Below are 27,467 nucleotides of genomic sequence, written 5' to 3'. Positions count from 1 at the left end.
AAACAAATTGGTCCAGACTGAAGTACCTTAATAGCTACTGGATGGATAATCATGAAATTGTGTACAGACATTCATGGTGCCCAGAGGATGAATGACTTTGGTGATCCTCTGCATTTAGCTCAAAGAACCACTGTGCCTGAAAGTGCAGCCTCAAAGAAAAGCTAGCATGTCTGTAGACTATCATCATCACAACTCTTTGGAGATTATAAGGCCATTTTAGGTTTGTCAGATGTCAGACAACTTTACACTGTTCTTGTGTGATCTCCAACCTCATAAAGCAATTCTAAAGGTCATTTTCCACAAATTATGTCTGTGCTTTATAGACCAATAATGATACTGTGATAGCTTAATCTTTAATAGGTAGATATCTTAATTAGGTACATCAAATTTTCACAATAATCAGGAAGAACTATCCATTCCATCTTAAACTACTTCATCTTAAATGTCTTTTTTTTTACATGTTTACCATACAGCACAATGGTTTGGTCAGAATTCATGGCCTGATAATGATTATGGTAAATTTTTAAAAAATCATTTTTATGCAGTTAACTGTACCAACAACTGCACAATGGACCTATATATGATTTGCTTATCTCTGACATTACATGGGCTGACAGAAAATATGTTTGTGCTTGCGTTGCCACTTTTGTAATTGTTGGATTCTACAATCAGTCACGGAGAATGAAACTCCAGGAGGTAAAAAATGTGCTTCCTTGCTGGAACCCATCTTTTAGTCGACACAGCTGTTCTTTTTATAAAAAGTTATATCAATCAACTTAATTGTAGCCTTGAAGAGCACCTGTCATTCACACTACCTATTTTCCTCTCTAAGAAGACCTGATTTATTTAGCATGTGTAAATTTGCGGAAATCTAACAAATAGGAATGTGAAAGCTTTTCCACATTTCCATACCACAGCAAAGCTCTCATGTGAGGATAAGTCCATGTCCCACACCATCTGTTATTATCTGTTATTCAGATTCAATTGGAACTCCAGAGTGGCCCCGGAAAAATCTGCTTAATTTCATTCTGTTCACATTTTTATGCCATTAAAGGTTCGTCAAAACAGCTCAATCTGCTGAATAGCTAATACTTACTCAATACTGATCTTGTGAATAACATTGCATTAGACAACTTAATAAGAAACATTTCCCCACATTTTCTTTCTGACATTTCTCACAATGACTTTAAACAACCCTCAGAAAAAGAGTATGTGCTTATTGCATTCATCTGTGGATTCAAGTGTACAGTTAAGTGGATAAAACCATAGAGATTACGAGACATTTCCTAGTCAACAAAAGATAACAGTTGTGCCTTGTAGTCGCAATGCATTTTGGTCTACTTACGGTACTAGAGGTGGAGAATATAGTGTCTGTGTATAATATGGTACCTGCGTGAATGTTGAATGTTGGTACAAAATAAGAAGAAAAGGAATTCTTGCTCTTTTAGTCTGAGAGTCTAACAACAATTTGAATGTTTCAATTTATGGAGACTCAGTGAAAATATCCCAATGTGAGTTTCAATTCAATTCATTTTTTCAATTCAGTTTTATTTATATAGTACCAAATCACAACAAAAGTTATCTCAGGGAACTCTTCACATAGAGCAGGCCTAGCTAGACCGTACTCTTTATTTTACAGAGACCCAACATTTTCCCAAAGCAAGCAACAGATGTCCTGTTGTTATGTTGAACAAGAGAAATAAACCGAACACAATGGGTGCAGGAATTGAATGTACCCTGCTCATAAGGTCTATGCAAATTACAACAAACAAATCCAAACAAAAAACATATTTGTTAACATGAAAATATGGTTACATGAGATATCTGTTTTTTTAAAGCTCAAAATCTAACCCTGTTCCATGTCATATGCTAGGTGTTTGCCAGAAGCCAATCCCAAATGTATCTGTTGGGTGACAGATGGGAAAGGATGTGGCTGAATGAGGGAGGCTGCACCATTTAAACAGTGAGCATGGTGTCTTCATTAGAGTACTGAATTATTAATTATGGTAAACAACCTAGGGATTGTTATACGCAGATGAGTTTTTAAAAAAATTGAATATCCTATATTTCCAATTGTCTTCCTGTAATTGACAGCAAATATTGTCTCACAGTGGTTGCTTCGGGAGATTGGGACCAAGCCAAAGAACTGATTATGGACTGTGAAATTCATGAGCACCCATCATATGACTGGTTTCAATTAATTTCTGCTTGTAAATTATGTTTTGAGGACCATCTGGATTTTAAATACTCTTAAGCATACATTCTACACAATTTTATTTCATTTTAAGCACTTAAAAATTTGTGCCAGTTGTTCATCCTTTTAGGCATAGGGCATAGGGACCCATTTTTTTTATCTTTTACTTTACTTTTTAAGGTACTTCAGTGAAGTTTCCTCGTGACACAAAATGCAAGCCTTTGAGAAACAAAAAAGAAAAAAAGAAATGCAGAGGTATTATTGACAGTCTCACCCGTGTTCAGTGGCACACAGAGAGCGCAGACTGAGGTACCAGGTGCCTGTTTGTGGATAGGGAATTCTCAGTTTGGTGATGTTAGCGGAGGCGTTCACGGAAAGGAAAAACCCGGCCACGGATTCTGCAACAGAAGAAAACAATGACAGAGCAGGGTTTTGTTTCTGTAATGACAGATAATACCCTGAAACAGAGTTGGAAAATGAAAGAGCCTGCACTCCTACAGAAAAAGAACTAAAAACGCTAGAAAAAGCAAGATTTTCTAAAGACTTTTCAGGTATGTTTGCTGCTGAAATTTTAACAGTTTGATTTGATATATAAATACAGATAGAAGGTGAAACAGCAGTCAAAATGGAAGTGCCAAAAGAAGTTGAAGTTTTAACTTTATTGTAAGCTCTGAGTGAAGTTAAAGCACTGAAAGGAGAAAAGAGTTGAAATGTCTGTAGTTTGCGAGCAATAAATTGAGCTTGAAGTGTCAGCTGACGTGGAAGTTGTACCGGTTCAAGTGAATAAACTCAGATATAATGTAAGGTAAATGTAAATGTAAGCCCTGTGTATGAATAGTGGAAATTGTAAAACTTAAAAGAGCTGAAGAAGTTTTTACTGTTGTCCAAATGTGAAGACCTGAAGTAGCCTTACACCCATACAGAAAAAGTGTTAATTAATATGAATAATTATAAGAAACAATACACATTATATCAATTTGGGGGTTATAAAAGTATGGCCATCTTGTTAAATTTGTTATTTCGTTAAATGTGACATACCTGATTCACATTTCAGTGATGAGTTTTCCCGCAGGAAGAGAGGCATCCCGTGGTTCAGGCACCCAAACACTGTGACATTAGCGCCTTTCAGCGTAGACTGCAAAAGGAAAACACAAGCAAACGTCACTCATCCATCCAACCATCAACCATCTGCTGCCATCATGCCGGTGAGCTCACACTGTTCATGATTACCTCAAGTCTCATTTCCTCTCAGCCATCACACTGTAAAATTTAAAACTAACAAATCAAGTGAAACTGCGTTCCCTCCGACTGCCCGAGGCACCTAGATGAAGATGTTGGCAGTTTATCTCCTTAAAGCATCAATGCTTATGCATTAAAAAAAAAAAAATCCTGAAGAATTATTCAAGCGTTGGGAACTGCATATGCTTATACAAATTGTCTCATTCTGCTAAGAGATGAAAGGAGACCAGTACAGTCCAATTTGTTGTATCAGTGAAAGAACAACAGGAGTAGAGATAGAAGCAAAAAATACTGCATGTGTTCATAAGGCATGAATGTGCACTATAGCACCAAATTTAACACTTCATAAGTTTCAAAATTCCTCCTGATTTATTAACAATGTCCCTAAACCTGAAACTGTCTTACACATTACATGCGTTTGCGTTGTGTTCATAGGGAAATACTCTCATGGTAGGGGTAACTCTGGGCAATTAGTTCTTGAATAAATAAGATTCCTATCTCCCCCCCTAGCACAAAATGAGCATAATGTATATGCAGGGAGTTGGCAAAGTTGTTGATTAATGCAATGACTCAACAAACACTTTGCCAGGTGCTGAGATTTCAGGCCTCCTAAACTCACCATCTGGCCTGCACTCTCTTGGTAGTAAGACTCAATCACGCCCACTGGCACTTCAAGATAGTCCGCCCCTCCTCCCCCCTTTCGTCCTGACTTTCCTCCACCGTATGAAGATGAAGGATTGAGTGAGAAACACTCATGGATAGATTACCGAACCAAAGGTCCAGGGGGAGTCCCCAAGCCAGACTCTCTTTATGAAGTGACTGTTATCAACATTTCTGGCTGGAAAGAAAGAAAGGATGTTTTTTTCTTCTCCCTTAATATATATCGGCCCATAATGAGTCCAATACTATTTTTTATTACAGTTTTGTGTGTTTTCTACACGATATAGCTTCACAACGTACACCCTGCACAATAAGCTGAAGTTAAGGTGCAGTTTTCAACCGATAGTAGCAGTAAGTTACAGCGGAGTTATGGTTTACCTGCAAAATGTTGCTCAAGAGACTACAGCTTCAATTATTAATCAATTGATTGATCGACAGAACTATCAGCAAATATTTTGATAATCGATAGTTTCAGTCATTTTTTCCAAAAAAAACATTGTAAGTGAAGGGGTCTTTGTTCTGTGCAAAAATGTATTCATAAGTTTATCTGAAGCAAATATAGGACTTCGGTCATCCAAGTTAATCAAATCAACTGGATATCTTCCAAAGTTAGTCTTTTTACTACAGCTCGGCAAGGAAACATTGTCCAGAGAAGCATAAATAGGGAATTTATACTAAAAAGATTATAATTTTGGAAGATATTCTCTTGGTTTGACTAACTCAGACTGCTAAAGAAAAATTGCTGAAAAATTGTGAACCTATCCTGTAATCCACAAAAATAATCAGCAAATTAATCGCTAATGAAATTAATCATTAGTTGCAGCCCTACAAGAGACACAAAACACTGCTGCTCTGTCCGAGGAGGGGCCTTTGTCATGTAATGTGTCCACGCAAACAATCAAACCAAGAAAGTTACACCATCAGTATTGTCATTTTTAGACTCTCTTATTAAGCCTGTATGACTGAGAAGACACAGTATACGATGGCACGGCTGAGACAAAGTTGTTTAAGTATGTTGCTCCTCTTCCTGGCCCACATTGAGCTCCACAGAGGTTTTATATGACCCTTTTGGGACCGTTTTCTGAACAGTGTAATTGGCATACCCCGAATCAAAAGAAGAACAAAAGAAAAAGTTGTGTTGTGGTTCAAAATCCCCTTTACTTGTTCTTCCTGGCAAATAAATATCTTTAGTAATGGTGTCTCTGTGTACCAGGAGACACTCAAGTAAATTCCAGCCATAAATATAATTACAATGTTTGGACAACCCTGCTTTCTTTGAGACTCCTGGCAATTAAAATGAAAAAAAGAAAACTGCCTTAAGTCACTATTTTGAATATTACTACAATATGATGTGGTATGATTACTCTAAATCAACATGATCAGAAAATAAATATTACATATATTTATATATTTCAAATCTCCCCTAAAATGAGATTAAACTCTTTAACAGGCAACCATTTTTCATGCAAAAGCATGAAAAATACATATTAAAATATAATAGCCATGGTTCTTAAACCACTTTTATTATAGTTAATGATCTGAAGGAATAGGTTCACAAATTTTCCAGTCTTTCCCAAAACAGCAGTCAGGTCAGTGGCCATTAAGAGACCCATTCATAATGCACTTTAAATGTATGTGTGTTAGGGGACAAAATCCACAATCTTCCTTCTGTGCAAAAACATATTTAAAAGTTAATTTGAAGCTGGTATGAGGCTTTAGCTGCCCAAATGAGTCAAATCAAGTCAATGTTTTTCAAGGTTACAGTCTTTTTAATGCCAAATTTCCAATTAAGTTTACAATCCTCCCACTGCAGCTGAACAGAAAAACACAGTCAAGACACATTTTTTTTCTTTCAGGGAAATTTTTATTAAAAAGACTGTAACTTTGGAAGATATCCAATTAACTCAGATGACTGAATATTATCTCCAGATAAACTTTTAAATACAATTTTGCTAAAACAAGAACTGTGGATTTTGTCTCCATCACTTACATTATAAGCACATTTTAGGTGGGAATATTCTAATAGCCTGTATGAACAGGAGGAATGATTACAGCGAGCAAAACATGTTTCAGTCTTCATAAGGATACCTGATTACTGTTTTAAGACAGACTTGAAAAATAGTGAACCTATCCTTTAACTCTTTGGAATTTATTATCCAAAACTCAGAATAAGTCAAAGTAATACTGAAACAAATTCAAAGACACACAAAGATGGTAAATGTTTTTTCCTCAACTATAAGCTACGTACCCTATTTTTTTTCTTTTTCTTTTCATTTATTTTTGAGCTCTTCTGTATTGAATGCACTCCTGTTGTTGGAGTGAAGTGGAATCTTCAAATGTTTTACACAGATAAAATCATGAGGCTTTGTGCCTTCAAATTAGAGTTTTTCTTTGGTGAGAACAGAATAGCATCCCAAATAAAGTGAGGAAAAAACTCCCACATCTGCCTTTATTCAGGCCACTACTTGTTAAGAGGTAAACATTTATCAGGTGACTTAGATATAGCCATGCCAGTGTACCTCCATGTTTGGTTTTACCTCCTTATGTCTTACTGAATAAATCAGCAAAGGCAAACTTTGTACCTGGTAAAATGTTAAAAAATTAATTTCCCTCACTCCAACTACATTTAATGATATAGTTCATGTAATTTATATTGTATTGACACAAATCCTTTAGAGTCAGCCTTCAGAATCAGAGTCCATGTACTGCTACACCTCTAACATCCTATCGGTATCATATAATCTGAAAAAAACACATGTTATGTTCCCACCAGGAAACACATCAAATTAAGGAAGCTAGAGTCTTTTGTGATATGTTTTATCCCTGTTAGATCTATCATCCGAACCAGGAAACTCCTTGTTTGATACACCACGCCTGTGTAGAACTGAAATCAAGATGGCACCGATAACTTTTGCGGCTCTGTCGGCTTTATCTTCCAGTTCCATCTCATCTCATTTCCCTTCATGCAGGCTGCTGACCGTTCCTGAACAACATGTGTCTTTGCTGTCCAGAGCCCCAGGTTTCAGAGAGGGCTTCAGTCACTTCTTTGTTGTCAGGACATGCTATGATCTCTTGTTAATTTATGTTCAATTCTTGTTATTGTTATTGTTTTTATTTTGTGCTCCATTATAAATCCATGCCTGGAATTTTTAATGATAATTTTGTTTGGGTTTTATTCATTGCTGCCACTTGTAAAGCACTTTGTCACACTGTCAGGAACATGCCTACATTAATCACATTTAATATTGTGATTTACATGCCTGATCCATTATGCAGTTATGATTGTGAAATGTGAGTGGCAGAGGCACAATTCAATCAGGAGCACTATCTTCTGACAATGCAACACTCAAGGTTACCGACTGAAAGCAAAATACTACAGAACAACTTCTGAGTTCAGATCTCTTCAAAAGCACTCCTACAACAGAGCAGATGCTTCAACTCTGATCACAAAAACGCTACAGATAGGAAAAAAAAAAACCCAACATTTTATCTCTGTTCAGTACTCGCGTGGCTTTTGCTTTGCTGAATTTTTCCAAGTGTTTTGCTGGTAACATGTGCCAAGCAGGACACAATGCCAACTGATACAAGAACGTGGATGAAGTTGGCTTGTGTATGCATAGCACCATACTGCACATCCCAGTACCCAAACTAATTAAAATCAACTCTATGATGAGTTTTGGTTTGGCTCAAAAATGTATAAACTTTCCTGTATTTTTTATTCAAATTTGACAGTATGATTTAAATAAACTGGTTTTGCAAGAGTGCTGTTTAGCAACACCAAACATTTTTCATTTGAGTTGCTTCAGTTCAACATTTTCTGCTCAAACGAAACACCCCTTTTCAAACAAGTATTACTGTGATAAAACAATTGTAACATATAAAAGCTAACAAGGAATAACAATGCTCATTACAGAGCTTACGATCTCTCTCTCTGCGTAAGCCCTACCTAAAGAAAACTTTGAAAAATGGATCTAAAGCAAAACTGATCCAGTGCCAGTTGAGGTATCACTGGAAATAAAAGCCATATGCATTCCTTTCACATTCTTTCACAGGGACTGATGCAAGGCAGACAAGCAGTTCCAGCTATTGTCTCCTAAAGCCCTGCAAATCTGCCAGAGTCCCCCACTGGCAGCGGCTGACTGGATTCTGCGCCTGTGACAAGCAAGTGACAGATCATCGCTGAGGGGGGAGAAATCTGTCCATAGAATAATATAGCATGACAGGCTCTCTGAAGAATACATCTCACGGCTCATACAACAATCACAGCATACTCTCTCTGTGACATCCACAGACTCTAACCAACTATACCCACTTATGACTATACTGGGGCATAGGGTTGTGGGTTGTTGTGATCAGGATCTATCCCAGCATGCATGCGACAGAAAAACACCCCGATCAGGTTGCTATTGTTAAGGTAACACACAGGTGTCCTGAGTTCCTCCAGACTGGACCACACATACAGAAAACACGAGGACAACAAGAAAACTCCACAAAGAAAAGGACCAGTGTGACCATTTATGTTTAATCCCATCTCTCTGCGAGGTGATGGTAATTATTTACCCACTGTGTCACAACAAGTACTCAATCAATAAACCATCCAATTAATTATTCAGTCAATTAATGTCATTTCCTGAAAAACGAACAATTTGTATTTTTCTATGACATTTGGGGAAATACGCCTGTTTACTTTCTTGCAGAAGGTTAGATGAGAAGATCGATTATCAATTTCATCTCTGCGTGCTCGGTAGAAATGAAAGATGTGTTTGGCCTAGCGTATCATAAAATCTGGAGGCAGCATACAGGCTGCATTTCAGCAGCTCAGAACCTGTCATACATTACACGGTGTACTGTATTTTAGCATGTGTTTGGTTGGTTAAATGAGCAATTGCATTGAAGCTTTTTTAGTGACTAACAGCTGCAACTCTGGGCTCACAGCAATTTACACTGCAAGTGCTGCATGCAGCCTGAACTTACTGTGTGACACCTGCTTTCCACACTTCCCTTACTCTGAACAAAACCCAGGTGATTCATGGTGGCCAGTTTGCTGGCTTGCTTGCTAGTTGAGGAACAGTATTTGACAATATCATCACAAGGTCCATTTAGTAGCTGTTCTGGAGCTTTTGATCCTATCACAGCAAGTTCAAGAACTTTCAGTCTAGACTTTTAAGCAAACGTAGATGAGAAGTTCTTATAGCGCTCAGAAAGATGGAAATTTTTACATCTGATGAAGGACACATTTTTCCTTTTGGCTGTATCCTCCTGCTTCTGTCTTTGTGCTAAGATACAGGTACCGTAACCTAAAAATGTCGTGGACCAATGACTCTATTGAATGCAAAGAGATGAAAATTAATCTAACTACCAGGAAGACAGCAAAGAAAAACATATTAACCAAAATGTCAGGGTCTGCCTTTGAACTGAATAATCAAAGATTTCTTTTTCTGTTTTATGCTTCATCCTCTAGTTATTTCAAGATCATCTGGCTGCTTTTTATTAGGAGTAAAATGTTTAAAAGTCCATCTGCCAGCCTGTAGCTCTCCAGTTTCTGACTCCCTGTAGACGTCCAGAGCCACTGCAGGTGCATTCTTAATGCCATTACTATCTGAAGGACAGCTTAACAAAGACACATCAAATCCTTCTTGGCTGATTTTTGCATTTTGTTTGCTCTCAATTAACAACATATGTCACAAACCACAAACACTGGCGCCTGTTTCATTGTGAACTTTTTCAGCTGCCACAGCAAAGTCTGTGACCATACGAGCATCCATATTTAGCAGGCTAGCTCAGCCAGACACTTGGGGAGCCCAATTATTCACCCTTGCTTGCTGGGGAATTTCCCAGCGTTAACTGTTGCATATTTACCTTTCTGATTACAATCTGATCCATTGCAATGGTAAATCATGCAGCAGGCGAAGGTTAAGGGTAGCAACAGAGCTCTACCCAACATCTTGAAACAAAATGTCTCCTTCAAGAATCCTGTAGGTGTCTGGTGAACATTTTTAACTGATATATCCGGAGTGCAGTGGTAATACAATATACAAGTAATACCTAGATTTCTCAAACGTTGCCAAGATATCAAATAAAACTGTAATTCAATCAAAGCTTTTTTGCCCAATCCTCTTTTTTTTTTACATGTAACTGAAGCTCATTGAAAAAATAATCTTTTTTTCTTGTTCTGTCTACAAAAATAGACTATTAAAGGTATCAGAAAATTTTTATAACTTTGATTGAGTTTGTAGAGTTCCTATGTCAACCAATCTGAGTAATGGCGCGTTTCCAATTTTGCATTTTGAACTCGTGTTTACATTTGAGTAATTGATTATGCTTTTAAAACAAGCAGCAATAGTGTCATCAGAAGCACTCACCATGTTGAGCTTGAGCTCCATGTTGAGGACTCCTCCGCTGTCTAAAACTGGCATCAGGTTGATGGCGAACACGGCGGCCCTGTCCGGTGGAATCGATATATTTGGACCAAAGAAGACGTAGAAGTGCACAGAGAAGGTGTCCAACTCGTTTCGCAGAGTCGGACGGATTGGCCAGCACTTGTTAGTGTCGGCAGTTGGGGTGAGGTAAATTATGCTGTCCTCCGAGGTGTGCAGGTGACTGGCATTCTGCGAGAGGCTGGGCAGTGCTGCCATAGAGAGCGTATCAGACAAGGAGAAACCCATCGCTGTTCCGAAAGACTGTGGCATGTTCATCGAGGAACTGGGTTGTGACTGGTCCTTTGACAAATTGGACTTGGAGCAATCTAATTAGGAAAGAAAGATATGACAGATAAGACCAAGAATATGAGCTGAACATTGTCACTGGTTTGATGCAGAAGGTTTTCAAAATGCACCTTGCAACATGTTGTGTAATGCAATAATCCCTATCATGAAATCAAACAGCCAATCCCTGGCAAATCTCAAACAAACAGGCAATAACCATGTCAGTTATTTCACTTGCATTATTATGCATGCTACGCAGTCTTTTGCAAATGTTTGAAATGATCCCCTTCGGCTGGCTTCCATAATGTAAACAGCAAGGTTCAATTCTGTACACTGCTTTTTAATGAGACAAAGATTCACAGTAATTGCAAACAGTATGCTTTCACTCAACACAAAGCAACTCACTGCAAAATGGTCATTGATGGCAACTGGCAAAGTACCATCAAATACCGCCAATCCCCAAGGGGAAAGGATTTCAAAGGCTTTTCTAGCTCAGCCTCGTTTGCATAGTGTTGTCTCTGAAAGGGTTTGAAGTATTTTGATGTCCGTTCAGGCAGCTGTAGCACTCCTAAAAATACTGAGATACCAAATAGTGCAGGCTCGAGGCAAATGTAACTTTGGTAAAAACAAGAAAAATCAATGTAAAATCAGTAAAGACACAAATATATAGTGCATGTTTATGTATGTATATGTGTGAGTGGGTGGGAGAGAAAGGACTGTGCAAACATACAGTTTCATAACATTCATAATACATAGAAATGGCTTCATTTTGCTCTCATATACAGCATATTCTCTGATTTAAGTTTTGAAGCTCATATCAGCAAAGTGACCAAGACAGTGTTCTTCCACCTGAGAAAATGTTGCCAACGTAAGTCCGTTCTTCTCAAAGTAGGGTACCGAGAAATTGATCCATACTTTCATCACTAACAGGTTGGAATATTGTAATGCTCTCTTCACTGGCCTAACAAAAAAAAGCTGATAGGAAAACTTCAGCTGGTTCAGAACTCTGCCGCCAGACTTTTAACAAAGACCAGGAAGGGAGAGCACATTACTCCTGTTTTAGCTGGCTCCCCTTTTCTTTTAGAATTGATTTCAAGGTCCTTTTACTCACATACAAAGTTCTTAATGATATATCACCTTCCTACATTTCAGACTTTTTAACTCCTTATCAACCAACAAGAGCTATTAGGTCCTTTGATGCTGGTCTTTGAACTGTTCTTAAAGTAGCCCACAAAATGAGTGGGGAAACTGTTTTTAGCTACTATGCTCCAAGATTGTGGAGCATCCTGCCAAATTACATTAGATATGTTAATATATCTGTTGACATTTTTAAAAAACAACTGAACACCTACTTATTCAGGCAGGCATTTAGTTAATGCTGTATGTTTTTATCTCTTTTTATTTCCTTTTTATTAGATCTCTTGTTCTATTTTTATGAACTTATTTATTTTTTGTATTTATTTATTATCTATTTTACCTTGATTTTACCCATGATTACCCTGTTCTCATTGTTTTATATTGTTGTACTCGCTTACTAATGTGTTTTGTTTTTAGTGCTATACTGTGTCTATTGTGTTTCATTTTTAATGCCATACTGTAAAGCACTTTGAGCTGCATTTTATGTATGAAAGGTGCAATACTAATTCAAGTTATTATAACTATTATTAGAATTATTATTATTACATTAAATAGTCTATCTTCAATGCCCAATCATGTATTGAGGGCAAGACACCTGCAGTGAAAATACTGTATAAACAATAATAAATAATATAGTGCAGCCTAGTTTCACCACTACCTATCTAGCCAGCGACCGCGATTCCTGTAAATTGTATTCAAGTAAGGCAAATATTTCTGAGAAAGCTTATAACAACAATAACCAATAACGGCAAGAAAGAATAAGAAGGTGAGGACTCCAGATGATCTTTTCCCTGAACCCGAGGTGTTCTTCAATTTAAATCCACAAAAGGTCAAGTAAGATCTGCCTTGCAGGCAGGGGGAAAGACAGAGTGTGAATAATTAGTGTCTGTGTTGCCATGGTGACAAAGTGCACTGTACAGTGTGGAACAGAGGGAGGGGATCGCTACATGGGAGTGGACTTCCCACAGATTTGTGAGCCATCCCTGTGGAGGGAGTATAAAGAATATCTCGGCTCTCCACAACCCAAAAACAGCATGTAGCACTTAAACGTGGTATCACTGGCCTCTTAGCAATCCCATATGAATCGCCTCAGTTTGGGCTCCACTCTTTTTCTTGAACAAGCCTCTTAATGGTCCGCCTGTGTCTGGCTCCCTTTTCCAATCAAAACATGTGTCCAAAATTCGATTTCTGCCCCACATATCTGTGAGAAGCACGAGCCTCTTGAAAACGCTTCAAAAGACATTTGGAGATTCCTGCTTTGATACGAGGACAAAATTACACCTGGGCATTTTTAAGAGCTCCTGTGCAAACTGAAGGCTACAATCCTTTATAATTTGACTTTATAATGCAGGATATTGGATATGATATGCTGCAGAGATCTACTTTGAGCTTTTGTTTGGCCTAATTTATGAGTTCTCAGGTTTATAGAAAACCACCCCAGCAACATCTTAAATTACACATCAAAAGCAGCAGGAAGGAATATAATGAAGCAGGTTGGAGGCAAACAGCTCATAGATTGTGGTGATAAACATTATCACAATTTCTTTGAAAATAATGAGAGATGGGAGAAAATTCAACACATTACCTCTAAGATTGATTAAATAATTCAGTTTAATTGGCAAAATTGGTAAAAATGCTCTAATTTACAGAACAGTCTGCACCTCACAGTATGAAAAGCCCTGATGGGACTTGAACATGAACAAAACATGTTGCAAGTTATTTTCACATTAAGACAAGAAGCAAGAACACCAAGATACTCAAATATTGTGCTTGGCTTTTAGATCAATAAAATAATCAAAACATTACAAATCTACAACCTGTCCATGATTTTGTGCCACATTAGTGATTATAGCAATAAACAGCATAACCCACTATGGAAAACCAGGAATTAATTAATAGTTTGAATTTCTGCGGCTTTTGATGTGATGAATCTCATGTAGCATATTATTATCAATGCAAACTACTACGTACAGATAGCTAGGGATGGGCGGATATAAGATTTTATCTTATATTGGGATAAAAACACTCAAGATAATTTAATCGTGATGAATTTCCATTATCGGGATAATCGTGAATACCCTCACACGAGTGACTTGAAAAAGCTGTCTAGCTCATGAACGTACAGTCCGATTGATTTCCTGATTTACTTTAAATTGTCATTTAACACAAGGGGGAGCCCGCATCTTTCCAGTCATTCGTCACCATAGCTGAAGGCTTGGGAATGTGAATGCTTGGATATCAGGGTGATAGGTAGATTCTTTTTATTAATGATTTTTTTTTTTACTCTCAATGTGATTACCTGCTGTTGGCGAGAGTCTGAATCTGTCCTTGTTAATTTTTCACTAAAAAGGATGTTCACCAAAAAAAAAGATATGACACAATAAAAATGTTTGTTTAATGTAAGTTAAAGTGATTCAAATATGTTTTAGTGTCATTTAAGCATATTATGATGATTATTAGGATAATATCGCTAATCACAGTTATTTTGGCCAGGATAATCATGACAAGAAATTTTCATATCATCTCATGCATACAGATGGCCCTTACTGTTCGAATAGTGATTGTGTAAACGGTGGGATTACATATATCACAAATAATCTCAACTGTATACTGGGGAGCCAATACTCTAGTCCAGCTAAGGTCAAGTTACTGTTGTGTGTCAGAACAATAATTCAATCTCTGATTTTTCAGACTTTATGAGGTAAAATAAACAGATCAACACTTTTTTTCTTATACTACTAAACTATTCTATTCTATTCTATACTATACTATACTATTCTATTTTATTCTATTCTATATTATACTATACTATTCTATTTTATTCTATTCTATATTATACTATACTATTCTATTTTATTCTATTCTATTCTATTCTATACTATACTATACTATACTATACTATACTATACTATACTATACTATACTATACTATACTATACTATACTATTCTATTTTATTCTATTCTATATTATACTATACTATACTATACTATACTATTCTATTTTATTCTATTCTATATTATACTATACTATACTATACTATACTATACTATTCTATTTTATACTACACTATACTATACTATACTATTCTATTCTATTCTATTCTATTCTATTCTATTCTATTCTATTTTATACTACACTATACTATTCTATTTTATACTATACTATACTATACTATACTATACTATACTATACTGTACTGTACTATTCTATTCTATACTATACTATACTATACTATACTATACTATACTATACTATACTATACTACTGTACTATTCCTATATATCTTCTCTGCAAACCAAGTTCTATATCTAAAAAAAAAAGTATTTGTTTTACATCTACAATACACAATTTCTTCTTTGCGTTTGTTTTTCCTGCCTTCCTCTGTTTATGTTGGACAAGAATAGAAATTGGTGATATTTATCAATTAATTTAAAACTGATATCCATGTAATGAAACAATATATGTGTGGGCTATTTTAGCTCATAATATGGTGAATAGCTTAAAAATAGTCTTTTCATGATCTTAAAGGCTACATTATAGTTAAAGCCAGATTATGCAACATTCACTGTGGTAAAAATGAAAAGTTAAACTCATAAGTATTAAAATGCACCCTTTACTGATCGATGCACTCAGTGGTTTTGCTGTCACAGCCTTACGTGGTCTGGTATGACCAGTAATGGTGGCTAATGTTAGCTAATGTTAGCAAACATTAGATAGATATTGCTTTATAATTTATGACTCTGTTTTACTGTTGCTATTGTTACTCTATGTTTTAGCATTTAACATTATCTCATTAACGCCATTTGTGTTTTTACTCTGTTCAGCCAGAGTTATACAGACTCATTTTAAATTGTATAACTTTCAAATTTACCTGTTTAACACGAATAATGAATGAATGCCTCTTTCCACATGGCCAGACTGATAATGCCCAATCAATACTGTTAGCTTATTGTTTTTTGTTTGATATTTCTATTGTTTGTTTTTCCAACATTTAATATAATGAAAATTGCCGATTTAATTTAGAAAGGTTTACTTACCTTGCTGTCAAACACTTGATAAGTGAAAATAAATAAATTCTCAACCATCCAGAAATAATAATGAGAATAACCCAAAGACTCATCAATCACCATTTGCCTGTAAATTACACTCACCTGTCACCTGCACCCCGATGCGGAAGTAGACATCAGAGTTTCCTAGATATCTCTCCACCATGATGTAGTACCATTGTTCCCAGGCAGGTACAAGGGTGTCTAATTCACAAGGGCTCCACTCCCTGCAGTCGAGGGCACTTGAGTTATGCACCGGCGGCGCCCGCGCTCTTATCTTCAGCACCACGGGACAACTGTCGCTACTCTTGTTCTTGGTGCTGCAGTTTACCAGCTGAACTTTCACCTTTGATATATAGTTGGGTATGAACACTCTGCACAAGCACACACACACAAACACACACACAGATACATGTTTCAGGTAGAAATAACACCATTGTAAGCTGTACACTAGAGTATGCAGCACAATATAGAACAATACTGTATATAAAATGCATTTAAGTTAATGTATGTTGACAAAAAAAATCAACCTGTTTACAAAAGGCCCCAACAATTATTCTGCAGAACGCTATGAATTATAAAAATTACCTTTATTATAGGACATGCTTTGTTGTTTTGGTTTTGTTGAGACCACACCTTTGAGGTAACTTCATAACTATTGAAAATATGAGTTCCATTTGTATGAATGGTCATAGAAATTACTTGCTCTTTAATAAAAATACTCGTACACTGCAAATACCAGTGCTTATATTCAAAGTATATTATTTCCGTACCTCCAACAGCTTATTTAGATGCAAATACATGTGATATTTAAATATGGAAGTAACATTTTAAAATCCTCATCTCAAAACTTTTTCTGTTTTTGTAGCACTCACATAATATTGACTCTGCTGCCTTTAGGCACATCAAAAATTAACATAAACCTAGAAAAAAAGTCATATTGCTCTGCTTACAAGATTGAGGTGACTTTTAGAGAAGGGGAAGTTAATAAAGGTGCACAGACTTTTGGCACACACTTGGAAATTGCATCTTTTTCAAATGAAAATAGCAAGATAAGCTTTATAGAGAAGACTCCAGGAAAAATCATAACTCATGAGGCAGATGAGGAGGAGGAGAAGTGGGAGAGCATATTGGGCAAAAATGCTTATTTTTCTCTTAGATAGCACATGATTTGGTGAGTTATTCTAAAACCAACTCCCCCGACTTCCTGCAATTTGGCATTTTCCAGGTATGGAAGCTCTGTCAGAGGACTTACTTATAAAGTGCAGATCTGTTGTGGATGGGGATCATCTGGTCGATGAAATATCCAGGATAGAGCACTGAAATCCCAATCAGCTTCTGGACAATGAGCTGAGGTTGGAACAGATACTGGCATTCTTCAGATAGACCCTATAAAGATAACACAGCAGAGGTTTAGATGGTATTTTTGTGTTTAACACCAATATTTCTTTAAAGCTGGTAGAGAGGAGATTAGATATCATTCAGACTGGCTCAAAATTCCTAATGGACTGTGTGCATAAAGCCTGTCAGCTTCCCGGATTAATATCACTCTGTCCTCCCTGCCTGCCACACAACGAAACATGCACCCACTATTTCACGCGTGTTGTTCTGAACCATTAACGCTTGATGTGCATTACTTTGTGAGATGAGCCGAGTGGACAGCATGACTTAGAGCTGGGAGGCCGTGTGTTGTTTCTACACATGATCTGCTGTAAAATTTGTTATAAAACAGGAACAGAGCCTTTTGCACCTGATTCAAAAGGACAGGTGTGAATACCAAATGAGGTCCTTCATTCCTGTCAACTGATCACTAACCCCTCCTGCTCCAGCCACAATTACTGTGGCATGCCATTAGTCCAGGAGGTGCGGGGGTGACCCTTTGATTTATTACAGCCTGTCAAGTTGGACCTGCACATGTGTCTTGTAGAGCAGGTTGTGTTTTAATTAAGGCTCAACCAATATGGGTTTTTGAAGGCCAATGTTTTTACACTATAAGCGCAGACAGCTTTTGATGGTGTTCAACAGCTTTAAATTTGACCATTTTTTACACCAAAAAGATGTAGGAATCAATCTGTTTTCCCCAGAATTCCAGTCTTGGCAGGATGTAAAAGCCTCTAAAACTCCATTTAGGCCAAAGAACAGTAAAACTCCCTTTTGAAGCCCTGACTAATTGCATTCTTTTAGCTCCTTCAGTTAGAATGACCCACTGAGATTAGGCAATTTTAGTGAAAACTCCAGGGTATACACTGAGTTGCCAGTTTATTTGATAGACCTGTACAATCTAACGCAATACACTGCAATACTGCTGCAATAAATGAAGCTAACTTGTGTTCAGCTTTTGTTTACAGTCTGTCAGTAAGGTGTTGATAGAAATCTCAGTTTTAGACCCAGTAGTTAGTGGAAGTGTTGTATTGAATTACATTATATTGAGAGGTGTTTTGAATGATCCCGTTTCAACTTAAATGCTCACAAATCAAGGATTTATCAGAAGAATAAAACATATGAACAACTGAATTAGTGAGTAATATGTGCAAAGAAAATCAGAGTCAGTTTTTAAATATTTGTGGTCATGGATTGAGCTCCAATTTTACTGACAGTGGACAACACTGACTGGCCAATATCCAGCATTTAATAAAAGGCTAATTTATAATGGACTATATGTCAAACCCTACTTTTTATGAACATCATAAAACAGCAAAATCTTTTAAAATAATGAGTAAGTGAGAAAAGTGAATAAAATGAAGAGCAGTTCTCAATGATTAATCAAATTAGTTACCCTCTCCAGAATTATAGTAGATATTATTTTTTACATTCATTTTTATTGAATTTAATCACAACCAGTTGTTGTTATGTCTATGTTACAGTACTACAGCTTAACACAGCTCAGTCTGTAAACTAGTGTCATTCATATAAGAAGGATAATTTGCCCTTCAACGTGATCAGTGAAGTCATCATTTTCCTCCTCCTGAGTTTCCTCATTTACACTTAGCTTTGTATGATGTGTAATGACTTCAAATAAGGATAAGATGCACCTAGTCGATGAGCTGATAGCAATAAGTAGAGGAAAAATGTCTGGATAGTATTCAGTGTTGGTTTTTGAGAAAATTGGTCTCTTCTTAAAGTGATTTTTAGAGAAAATTGAGTAAATTATGAAAAAACCCAAAGAGTTAACAGTAAATAATGCCTACATGATATACAATATGCACTCACAAGTCAAGGTACATATGGAGATATCAGTGTTTGACAGTAAATGCGGTTTATCACTGCTGTTTTTGCTTGCAAAATCCTTATATACTGTGTGCTAATTTCAGTTGTTGACTGAGACTGTGAGAAATGCAGTGTGAGACTCTTCCGCTTGCATCGCTTCCATCCGTGTTTCCTTTTTGAATTGAAAATATCACATCTTGGTTGCTAGAAAATTGCTTCAGAGAGCAGAATTTCTGAAAAAAAAAAAGAAGTATGTTTTCCATCTATACAGTGTGTCATTGGAGGCTGGTCACATTTTAGCCACAGTGGTTTCTATTCCCAGTGCCCCCACAGCAAACCAATTCTTTTGTACATGCAATGTTGATGGCAACTTTTGATGATATTTTTGATTGTGTATTCCAGGTGCACTTTTGCCAGCCAGCGGAGTCCACAAAGGAAGCACTACCAGACACAATGCCAGTGACAAATAAATTGCCTGAAATGGAAATCAGCAGGTGTTTATGTGGCCAAACAGGAGAACATGATGAGATGAAGAAAAACTCTCTGACACTGCTATGCCTCTTTAGGCTCTGCAGCACACACTGGAATACTAATCCCAATGACTATTTACATCATTTTCATTTGATTTTTTTCCTATCTACTGAACGGGAATTAAGTAACCATGAAGAAAATATCTTAGATGTAGATCTCATTAAAGTTATATTACATAACACTTTCATATAAATAAGCTTCCATCTTATCAGCTCTCCATTAGTGACTGATATATAACACAACAGTGATTTTCATCTTGTACTCTAAACAGCTGAAGCTGGATGAGATGTTTTGCATTTTCAGAAATGCTAGCAGTTTGGCTTTAGGGATGGCGAAGTCAGTCTGTCGGTCCACTAACTATTGGATTGATGGCCACGAAATTTTGTACAGACATTCATGGTCCCCAGAGGATGACTCCTACTGACTTTGGGGATCCCCTTACTTTTCATGTAGCGCTACCAACAGGTCAAACCTTTCATTTAGTGAAAGCTTTTCAAATAACTATTAAATGGATTGCCATGAAATTAAGTTCAGACATTCATATCCCCCTGAGGATAAATTGTAATAACTTTTCTGATCCCTTATTTTCCATGTGGTGCCATCATCAGGTCAAAATCTTAATTCAACAAATTCTTTGGTTTGTGTACCAACATAACTAATGACAATCAGCCTCAGTTGTATTTTGTATTTAATACCAATAAGCAAATGTTTGCATGCTAACCCCCAAAACTGATAAGGTAAACATTATAGCCGCTAAACATCAGCATGTTAGCATTGTCATTATGAGCATATTAGCATAGTGATGTTAGGATTTAGCTCAAAGGACCTCTGTGCTGGAGCTGCTAGCATGGCTGTAGACTCTTTGTTTTGTTAAAGGACGAATCTTGTGGTTCACTCAAGCAGTAAGAGTGACTATGACTGAGCGTCACCTACTGAAAGATTGCTTTTACAAGTGGACCTCTGGGAAGTGCAATGTAATAACAACTCACAGATTCCAATTCTAACATAAAACTATGACGTGTATTTGAGATAAATGTTCAGACTGACCTTGACTGAAATCTTGCCTTCATCCTTGGGTAAATGTGCGGCTAGGAACCAGTCTCCAGGGAGCGGGCTGGTCACATTGAATGCTCCCGTTGTACGGTTTGGAAGAGTCCAAGTCAGAGTCACTGCAAAGGATCCTGGGACGACTGTATCCCGAGGGAAGCGTGTGTACAGGGGGTTGATTACAGGAGGAGCCCCGGACCTGAAGTACCTATAAATCACAAAGCCAAAATTCAATCCTTGTTAGGCCTAATATTTTCATAAACAACAGAGGCATCTGTCACACATAAAACCCTTCCATAGGAACAGCTGACAGATGAGCACAGATGGCATCCTCTATTTAAAATATAAAAAATGCAAATCCAAAACATTAATAATCATACCCAGGCCTTTATATATGAATGTGATAACCATGACCATGTCAATCACAACATCACAGGGACACTGAAGAATCACCTGAGACATGCGACAAGCTCTCATGACAAACACTGCTTGCCAATATGATAAATATAGACGGGCAAAATTAAAAGCTAAATACAGCTAATGCTTCCACAGGAGCTCCTCCATATGTTGAGGCTACCAGTATTATCTGACACCACTCAGGTTTAACCAGCTGCTGTAACCTTTTTTTCCCTACGGTAAAGTATATGAGTGTTTACTATTATCTATTTATACCCCACAGAGGGAGCAGACTTCAACTTCTACGTTCAAGGAAAGAAAAGTTAAACACAAGTTCCCTCATAAAACAGTCTTACACAGTCACATTGCGGTTTGGGCAGCTGTCTCCGAACGTGCCCCCTTGCTCCTTGAAGGTGATGAGGTTCCATACGGCCATCATGGTGTCGTCAGGCACATTGAAGTGGAACAGTTCCACACTGGCGAAGGAGTTGAAAGCATTCAGCTTACGAGGCGTACGGGTGAAGTATTCAGTCACAAAAAGGCAATCTGTAGGGTATAGAAACAGAGGAAAGTGTCCCTGAATATTTGTGAAGATACATGTAATGAGAGATATACACCATATAGAAGATCAGTAATATCATTCTTGCAAACAGAACAAAGGCATGAGCAGTCTCAGTGTGTTAACTCTATAATAACAAGCTTCTCCTTGAACCCGGCAAACTGCGTGGATTGAGCTAGATCATCTAAATATGTGATCACAGACTTTAATTCCCCTTTAAGCAGCTGAGGGAGATGTATACAGTATATGCAGGCTCACTCCTGCCCTGCATAATGTCAAATCCTTGGATTACATCTAGCGAACGCTCTGCATATAAAAAGCAGCAGAACAAGTGACAGGTGTAATCTGCCATATTACCTACATGAGCCGACATGGCGTCGAACACGCCCAGCGGGTGGGCAAAATCTGGGGGAAATTGTGTGTGAGTCAGTTAATTACTATACTGGCGCAGACTAGCACTGCATCTTTTAGATACGTGTTATCATAAACATGCAGATAAGACAGGAGGCCACAGTATTTCATGGGAGCAATGTGGAAGCACCTTGATGTTTCAGCGCAGGAGAAAGCTTTCCATTTTCTAATGTAGCACAAACACTCCCTTTGTGTTCATGCATATCAACCATTTCTGCCCTCTGTGTTTGGAATACCTGTGGTGATATCTTTCTCTGTTTTCTTTCTTTTGGAGAATAATTATCTCACGTGTGCAATTTGTACAAGAATAGTAAAAAAAAAACGAGAAAGCAGCACAATACTGTTTGGAGGATGCAATGAAAATCCTGCGCCTCTAAAACAGCGTGAGCCCAATTTATTTAAGAGTTGTAGCGAGACAGTAAGTGAGCTCAATGTACTGTGATTCTGTCATTTGAAGCTGAATGTTAACTGCTTATTCTGCTTTTTGCTGTGATGATGGCACATAGGAAAGAAAACCAAGTGACCCTCTACAGTGACAAGGTGCCAAGGCATGAATGCGTAAAAGAAAGGCTTTCTTGAATGTGCAGTGTGTTCTAATGTGTGTTAGTAAAAAGAGAAAATGGCTCTGCTCTGCTCCTCTCCCCCGCACTATTATCAGTCCTCAAAGCTCACACTGGCTCTCACCTATAGAAGCAACCTTGAATACTAAAGTGCAGAAACTCAGAAGAATGAAGCAATCTTGCTATCAAGAACTAAAGCCTAATCCCATACAGAACGACCAGACCTTATTTCACTGTCATGCCAGCCTTGCTCTGGTCCACTGTCTGTGTCAAATGTGAGCCTTCTTTACATCAAGGTTCCTCTTTGCCTTTTCATCACATGGATACCTGTGACTGAGGCCAAACTGGAAACACGTCACAGACTGATATGTGTATCACATTAGGTAGAATATGGCACCCACATTGCTGGAGTCTGTAGTGAGCCAACTGTATGTTCTGCTTCTTTTTCCTACAGTTCACAGCTACTATAGAAACATTAAATAAGATTACCAAAGGTTATTAACATACTGTAGCTGGATTAGGTTTTTAAACATCTGGAGGAGGTCTTTAAATTAGGATGCATGGCTCATCGCCACATTATTCAAGGCAACATGACCCCAGTTACAAGAAGGTCATCATTTTGACTTTTTATTCACTACATCAAAAGCAAGTTTCAGAGCCCCCACAAGGTGTCTCGAGATGGATCTACAGGGGTCATGAGACTCCTGGGGGCAGAAACTACAAAAATTCCTGCAACATAAAATTTTGTTGAGTAGATTTCAAACTTCAATCTTTGTTTTTTATTTTAGTTTTACCTCTTCAGCACACAAAAATTATTCAAAACATTTCCGTAAAGGAAAATCACTCTTCAACTGAACTGCTCACAACAAAAATACATGCACCCTGGGGGTTTGCAAGTAGATATTGCTTCATATTAAGGAGTCACAAACAAAAAAAGTTGGGAATCAATGGTGTAAATAGCTACAGTATATTTCAGTATGTAGAAATGTTTGAAGGTCAGTGTGAGCAGTAATTATCTTTGTTGTTTTTACTCATCACTTATTCCCTCACACACCTGTCTGTATACAGACACAGAGTAGATCATTTTCTTTTACTTGTTATTTGCTATGAACTGGTACAACCTTGTGTTTGCCAGACTTCACACAATGTCACAATTATGATTGTTAAGGTTTTATAATGTACGGTACATACAGCATAGACACGATTACACAAAAGGGACATTAAAGGCTGCCATTCAAACATAACATCTAAGGCTGTAGCAACAAATGAAATGCATGATCAGTATCCACATACCAGTCAAGTTACGATTAGAATATTAAACGTGCATATCTATATCCAAACCCTTCTATATGAAAATCAGATTTTGTAAAGGAAATGTATCCAAAACACACAACACATGCCTCCGTGACAACCCAGCAATCACACAGTAACCACACTTCATGTGAAGGTGTAAGCATGGCGATATATCTAAATATGCTTGTTTGTTTGCCAGCTAAATAAAGACACTTCATTTAAAGATAAAGACAGCAGAGTGCTTACAGGCGTTCTTACAGCATGGTTTTGAATTCAGTAATCTCTTCAATGAGCACCTCCCAACCACTGTTTTACTCTGTTAGAGGCTTACAGTAATATAGACATAATCCTGCTTTTTGTCATCTCAACTAGAGATTTATCCTTCAATGCTAAGGTGGATAGTCTTTAAACTTTTTATTTTTTTGGAACATTATAGGTAAAGGCTGCTTTTTTTCCCTCCTCTATCAGCTTGATCATGTAGGATTTTAAAATCTGCTGTGAAAGAAGGACCTTCTGTAAGAACAATGACTAAAATTAGAGGATTTTGGTGTAAAACTGGCGTCAAATCGTATTCCTGATCAAATACAAAACCCTCTGCTTCATCAGGCTCATACCAACATCAACAATAAACACCTTAAAAAATTCAAACACAAAGCAGTAAAGATTAATGGACTTCAAAGCTCAGAGACGTCGACGCCAGAGAGCTGTGCGAAATACATCCAGGATCTATTTATGTATCTCTATCTGTTTATTTATTTAGAGTCAAGTAATGACTGATTCAAATTAACATCAATTATTGAGAACCAGTTCTAAAATATCACTTTGTTCCCCCTTACCATGATGTATATAATGTATATATCCCCAGAAAGAATAACCTCAGCCATGAAAAAAAGGAGGGCAAGGAAAGAAATTGAGCATTCTGTCTTCAACTAAATCCGGATTTACTAAAACTGATGGAGCAAAACAGCAACAAGTCTGTCAGGGGGACTGCAAGATCCTCAGACAGATCTTTAAGGTCTTCAGTGACCACAGCCAGTACAGTGTGTGCTGTAAGGTATAGATTCATTGTTGTCCCACAATTGAGCACTGAGGTTTTTGTTTCACGCTAAAGGCAGCGAAGACAAACACAAGAAAAACACACTTCTTTGTCTGTCTATATAAGATTCTTTTAAAAAGGAAATAAATATACAGAAAGAATAATAGACTTCTTGGTCACATTTTATGATAAAAAGGAGCCACACTTAAAAAAAAAAGGTTTAACTATAACATTATCCAATCAAATGTGTTCTTTTTTTAATTCTGTAGTCAGTTAAGCTGAATTAAAAACAGGAAATAACAAGGTTTGACTCAATTGTTCCCTTATTGTCCGATGAAATTGCTCACATTTTGCTCAGTGTCCTAACTTGTCTTTTCCTTCATTAACAAAGCAAAACAACCACAAACAAACATACAAAAAAAGAAAAAAACAACCAAAGGCAGCAACAATGAAAGCTGTCCAGCCTGGTGTGTCTTCTTGTAGCCACACATTCAGCCCATCAGTATCGTAGCCTACAACCTGAGAGCATCTGTCAATGTGTTGCGTGCCATAATTAGCAGCAACCTTCCCATGCGTCAGAAGACAGTCTGTGTTCGTAAAAAAAACGGTTCTGTCGGTGGCCGAGACTAAAAAGCAGCGGCTGTGGATGTTCAGGAAGACTGTGAATCCAAACCAGGAGCGGGGACGCGATGCCGCTCTCTCTGGGAGGATTTCAGCACCCCCGACAAAAGGAACAGCTCCCCGTGAATCAAAGCAAACACACACTGAATGGAAAGCACTCACCTCCAAGAGCGCAGAGAGAGGTGTAAACAAGCAAGAGGAGCCGCGGAGGGCTACATCCTGAGCCCAGACGTTCCAGCTGCCACATCGTTAAAAGCAAAAAGATTTGTGATGGGCTACAGCCCGGCTGCAGTTCTCAGTCGCTGTGCTGGTCTACATTTTTTCCAGATTTTTTTTTGCCAACGACCAGCTGTTTGTGCATGACGTAATTCAGACGACGACGGGACAGCGCCTCCTCGTTGGCTTTGATTTGACAACCTCAATATGTCGACTTATTTCATTGGACCTCCGGCCCTGTCAGTCCGGGGACAGTGCACACGTAGATTGCAGCACAAGGCTCGTCACATCGCTCGCGTCCGGGGCCACCACACACACACACACACACACACACAAACACACACACACACACACACACACACACACACACACACACACAGAGGAGGCTGCAGCTGCCCCCGGAGGATGCAGCCTCTGCTCCCTCCAAGACCCGGGACAGAAAGTTGGTGGTGGTTGGTGGTGGTTGGGGGGGGGACAGCAATCTGACCTGATCCGATTCTGTTCAGCCCTCTGAACTCAGACATGTGTGTACTCAGAAATAGGGCCGTTGCCGTTGCTCTGTATTATTTGCAACAAAACATATATTTGATTTTGGCTCAAAATGAGAATAAATCATATAAAGGTTGGAATAGTTAAGTTAAGTTTTTTTCATTAATGAAACTGAACTGACAATAAGAGGGAATCAGTATCACTGCAGTTTTGGTATTCAATTGTATTCAAATGGAAAAACAACAACAATATAATTTTCTCCTAAATAACTATGTCAGTGTGCGAAGTAATACCTTTTAAATATATCTCTATATGATGGCACAGTCATTGAAAGAGAGAGGAAAGGATTCTTTTAAGCTATATTATTTTATTTTGTCACAATTGTCTCCATCAGACAATAATCCATTCCCCTCCAGGAACTGGACATTAAGCCTGACTCAAATTCTCAGTCATGATTATTTTTAGGCTGCGGGGTGACTTCAACATGAGTCATAATTGTCCATGTAAATCTGTCATAAGGCGAATGAGCTCCTGAATCAGGTTTATTTGAAATAAATGAATCATTATGAATTGGTAGCACATGAACAAAGAACATGTTTCTAGGAGGATAAGTAGCCTATGATAAGTATGCTGAATTTCACATTGTGACAATTCTTTCTTGAACTGCTTTTCGAATGCTTAAAATCAAACTAACCCAACACACAACACACTTTTGTTTCGGGTAAATGATCTGGTAAATTAGTTCAAAGTCTTGTCACCCAATCTAAATAGGCTTTGTTTCATTTAGGCTGCTGACTACAGAATATGAATTAACCAAATCTCTGTATATCAAGCAAAAAAGTCTGAACAAGTATCACAAAAGCTACATCATAAAGGTCTGCATGACTACTGAGTAACAGGAATATTAAAGAGGAGAAATCCTATTTTCACATGCATGTGAAAAGAAAAGTCCTACATGTTCTCCTTCACAGGATTGTCAGTTAGTTACAGAATAGAGGAAGCAAATTATAAATCAAGAATAAATGCATCTTATTCAACATTGTGGCTTATTATTGTGCAGTTTTGTCCCCGTTTAATTTATTCAGTGCCATCTTATAAGTGTAGTCTAAGTAAAAATCT

At 37.6% G+C, this 27,467-nt stretch overlaps 1 protein-coding gene across 1 annotated transcript in view; it reads right to left on the bottom strand.

Moving 5' to 3' along the window:
* Window positions 1-26,056, bottom strand: part of tmem8b (transmembrane protein 8B) — a 43,167-nt gene extending 17,111 nt beyond the window's left edge. The window contains exons 1-8 of the mRNA XM_044376989.1: window positions 25,806-26,056; window positions 21,520-21,709; window positions 20,768-20,975; window positions 17,238-17,371; window positions 16,088-16,356; window positions 10,456-10,838; window positions 3,233-3,329; window positions 2,469-2,592 (exon numbers count right to left, since the gene is read on the bottom strand). Coding sequence (XP_044232924.1) covers window positions 2,469-2,592; window positions 3,233-3,329; window positions 10,456-10,838; window positions 16,088-16,356; window positions 17,238-17,371; window positions 20,768-20,975; window positions 21,520-21,709; window positions 25,806-25,890 — 1,490 coding nt within the window. The 5' untranslated portion in view covers window positions 25,891-26,056. The remainder of the gene's footprint in view (window positions 1-2,468; window positions 2,593-3,232; window positions 3,330-10,455; window positions 10,839-16,087; window positions 16,357-17,237; window positions 17,372-20,767; window positions 20,976-21,519; window positions 21,710-25,805) is intronic.
* Between the last annotated feature and the right edge of the window lie 1,411 nt (window positions 26,057-27,467).

This window comes from Thunnus albacares, chromosome 2 (assembly GCF_914725855.1).
Source record: "Thunnus albacares chromosome 2, fThuAlb1.1, whole genome shotgun sequence".
Classification (NCBI taxonomy): Eukaryota; Metazoa; Chordata; class Actinopteri; order Scombriformes; family Scombridae; genus Thunnus; species Thunnus albacares.
Note: the sequence above shows the minus strand (reverse complement) of the source record. Positions and strands in the feature narration are given on the sequence as shown.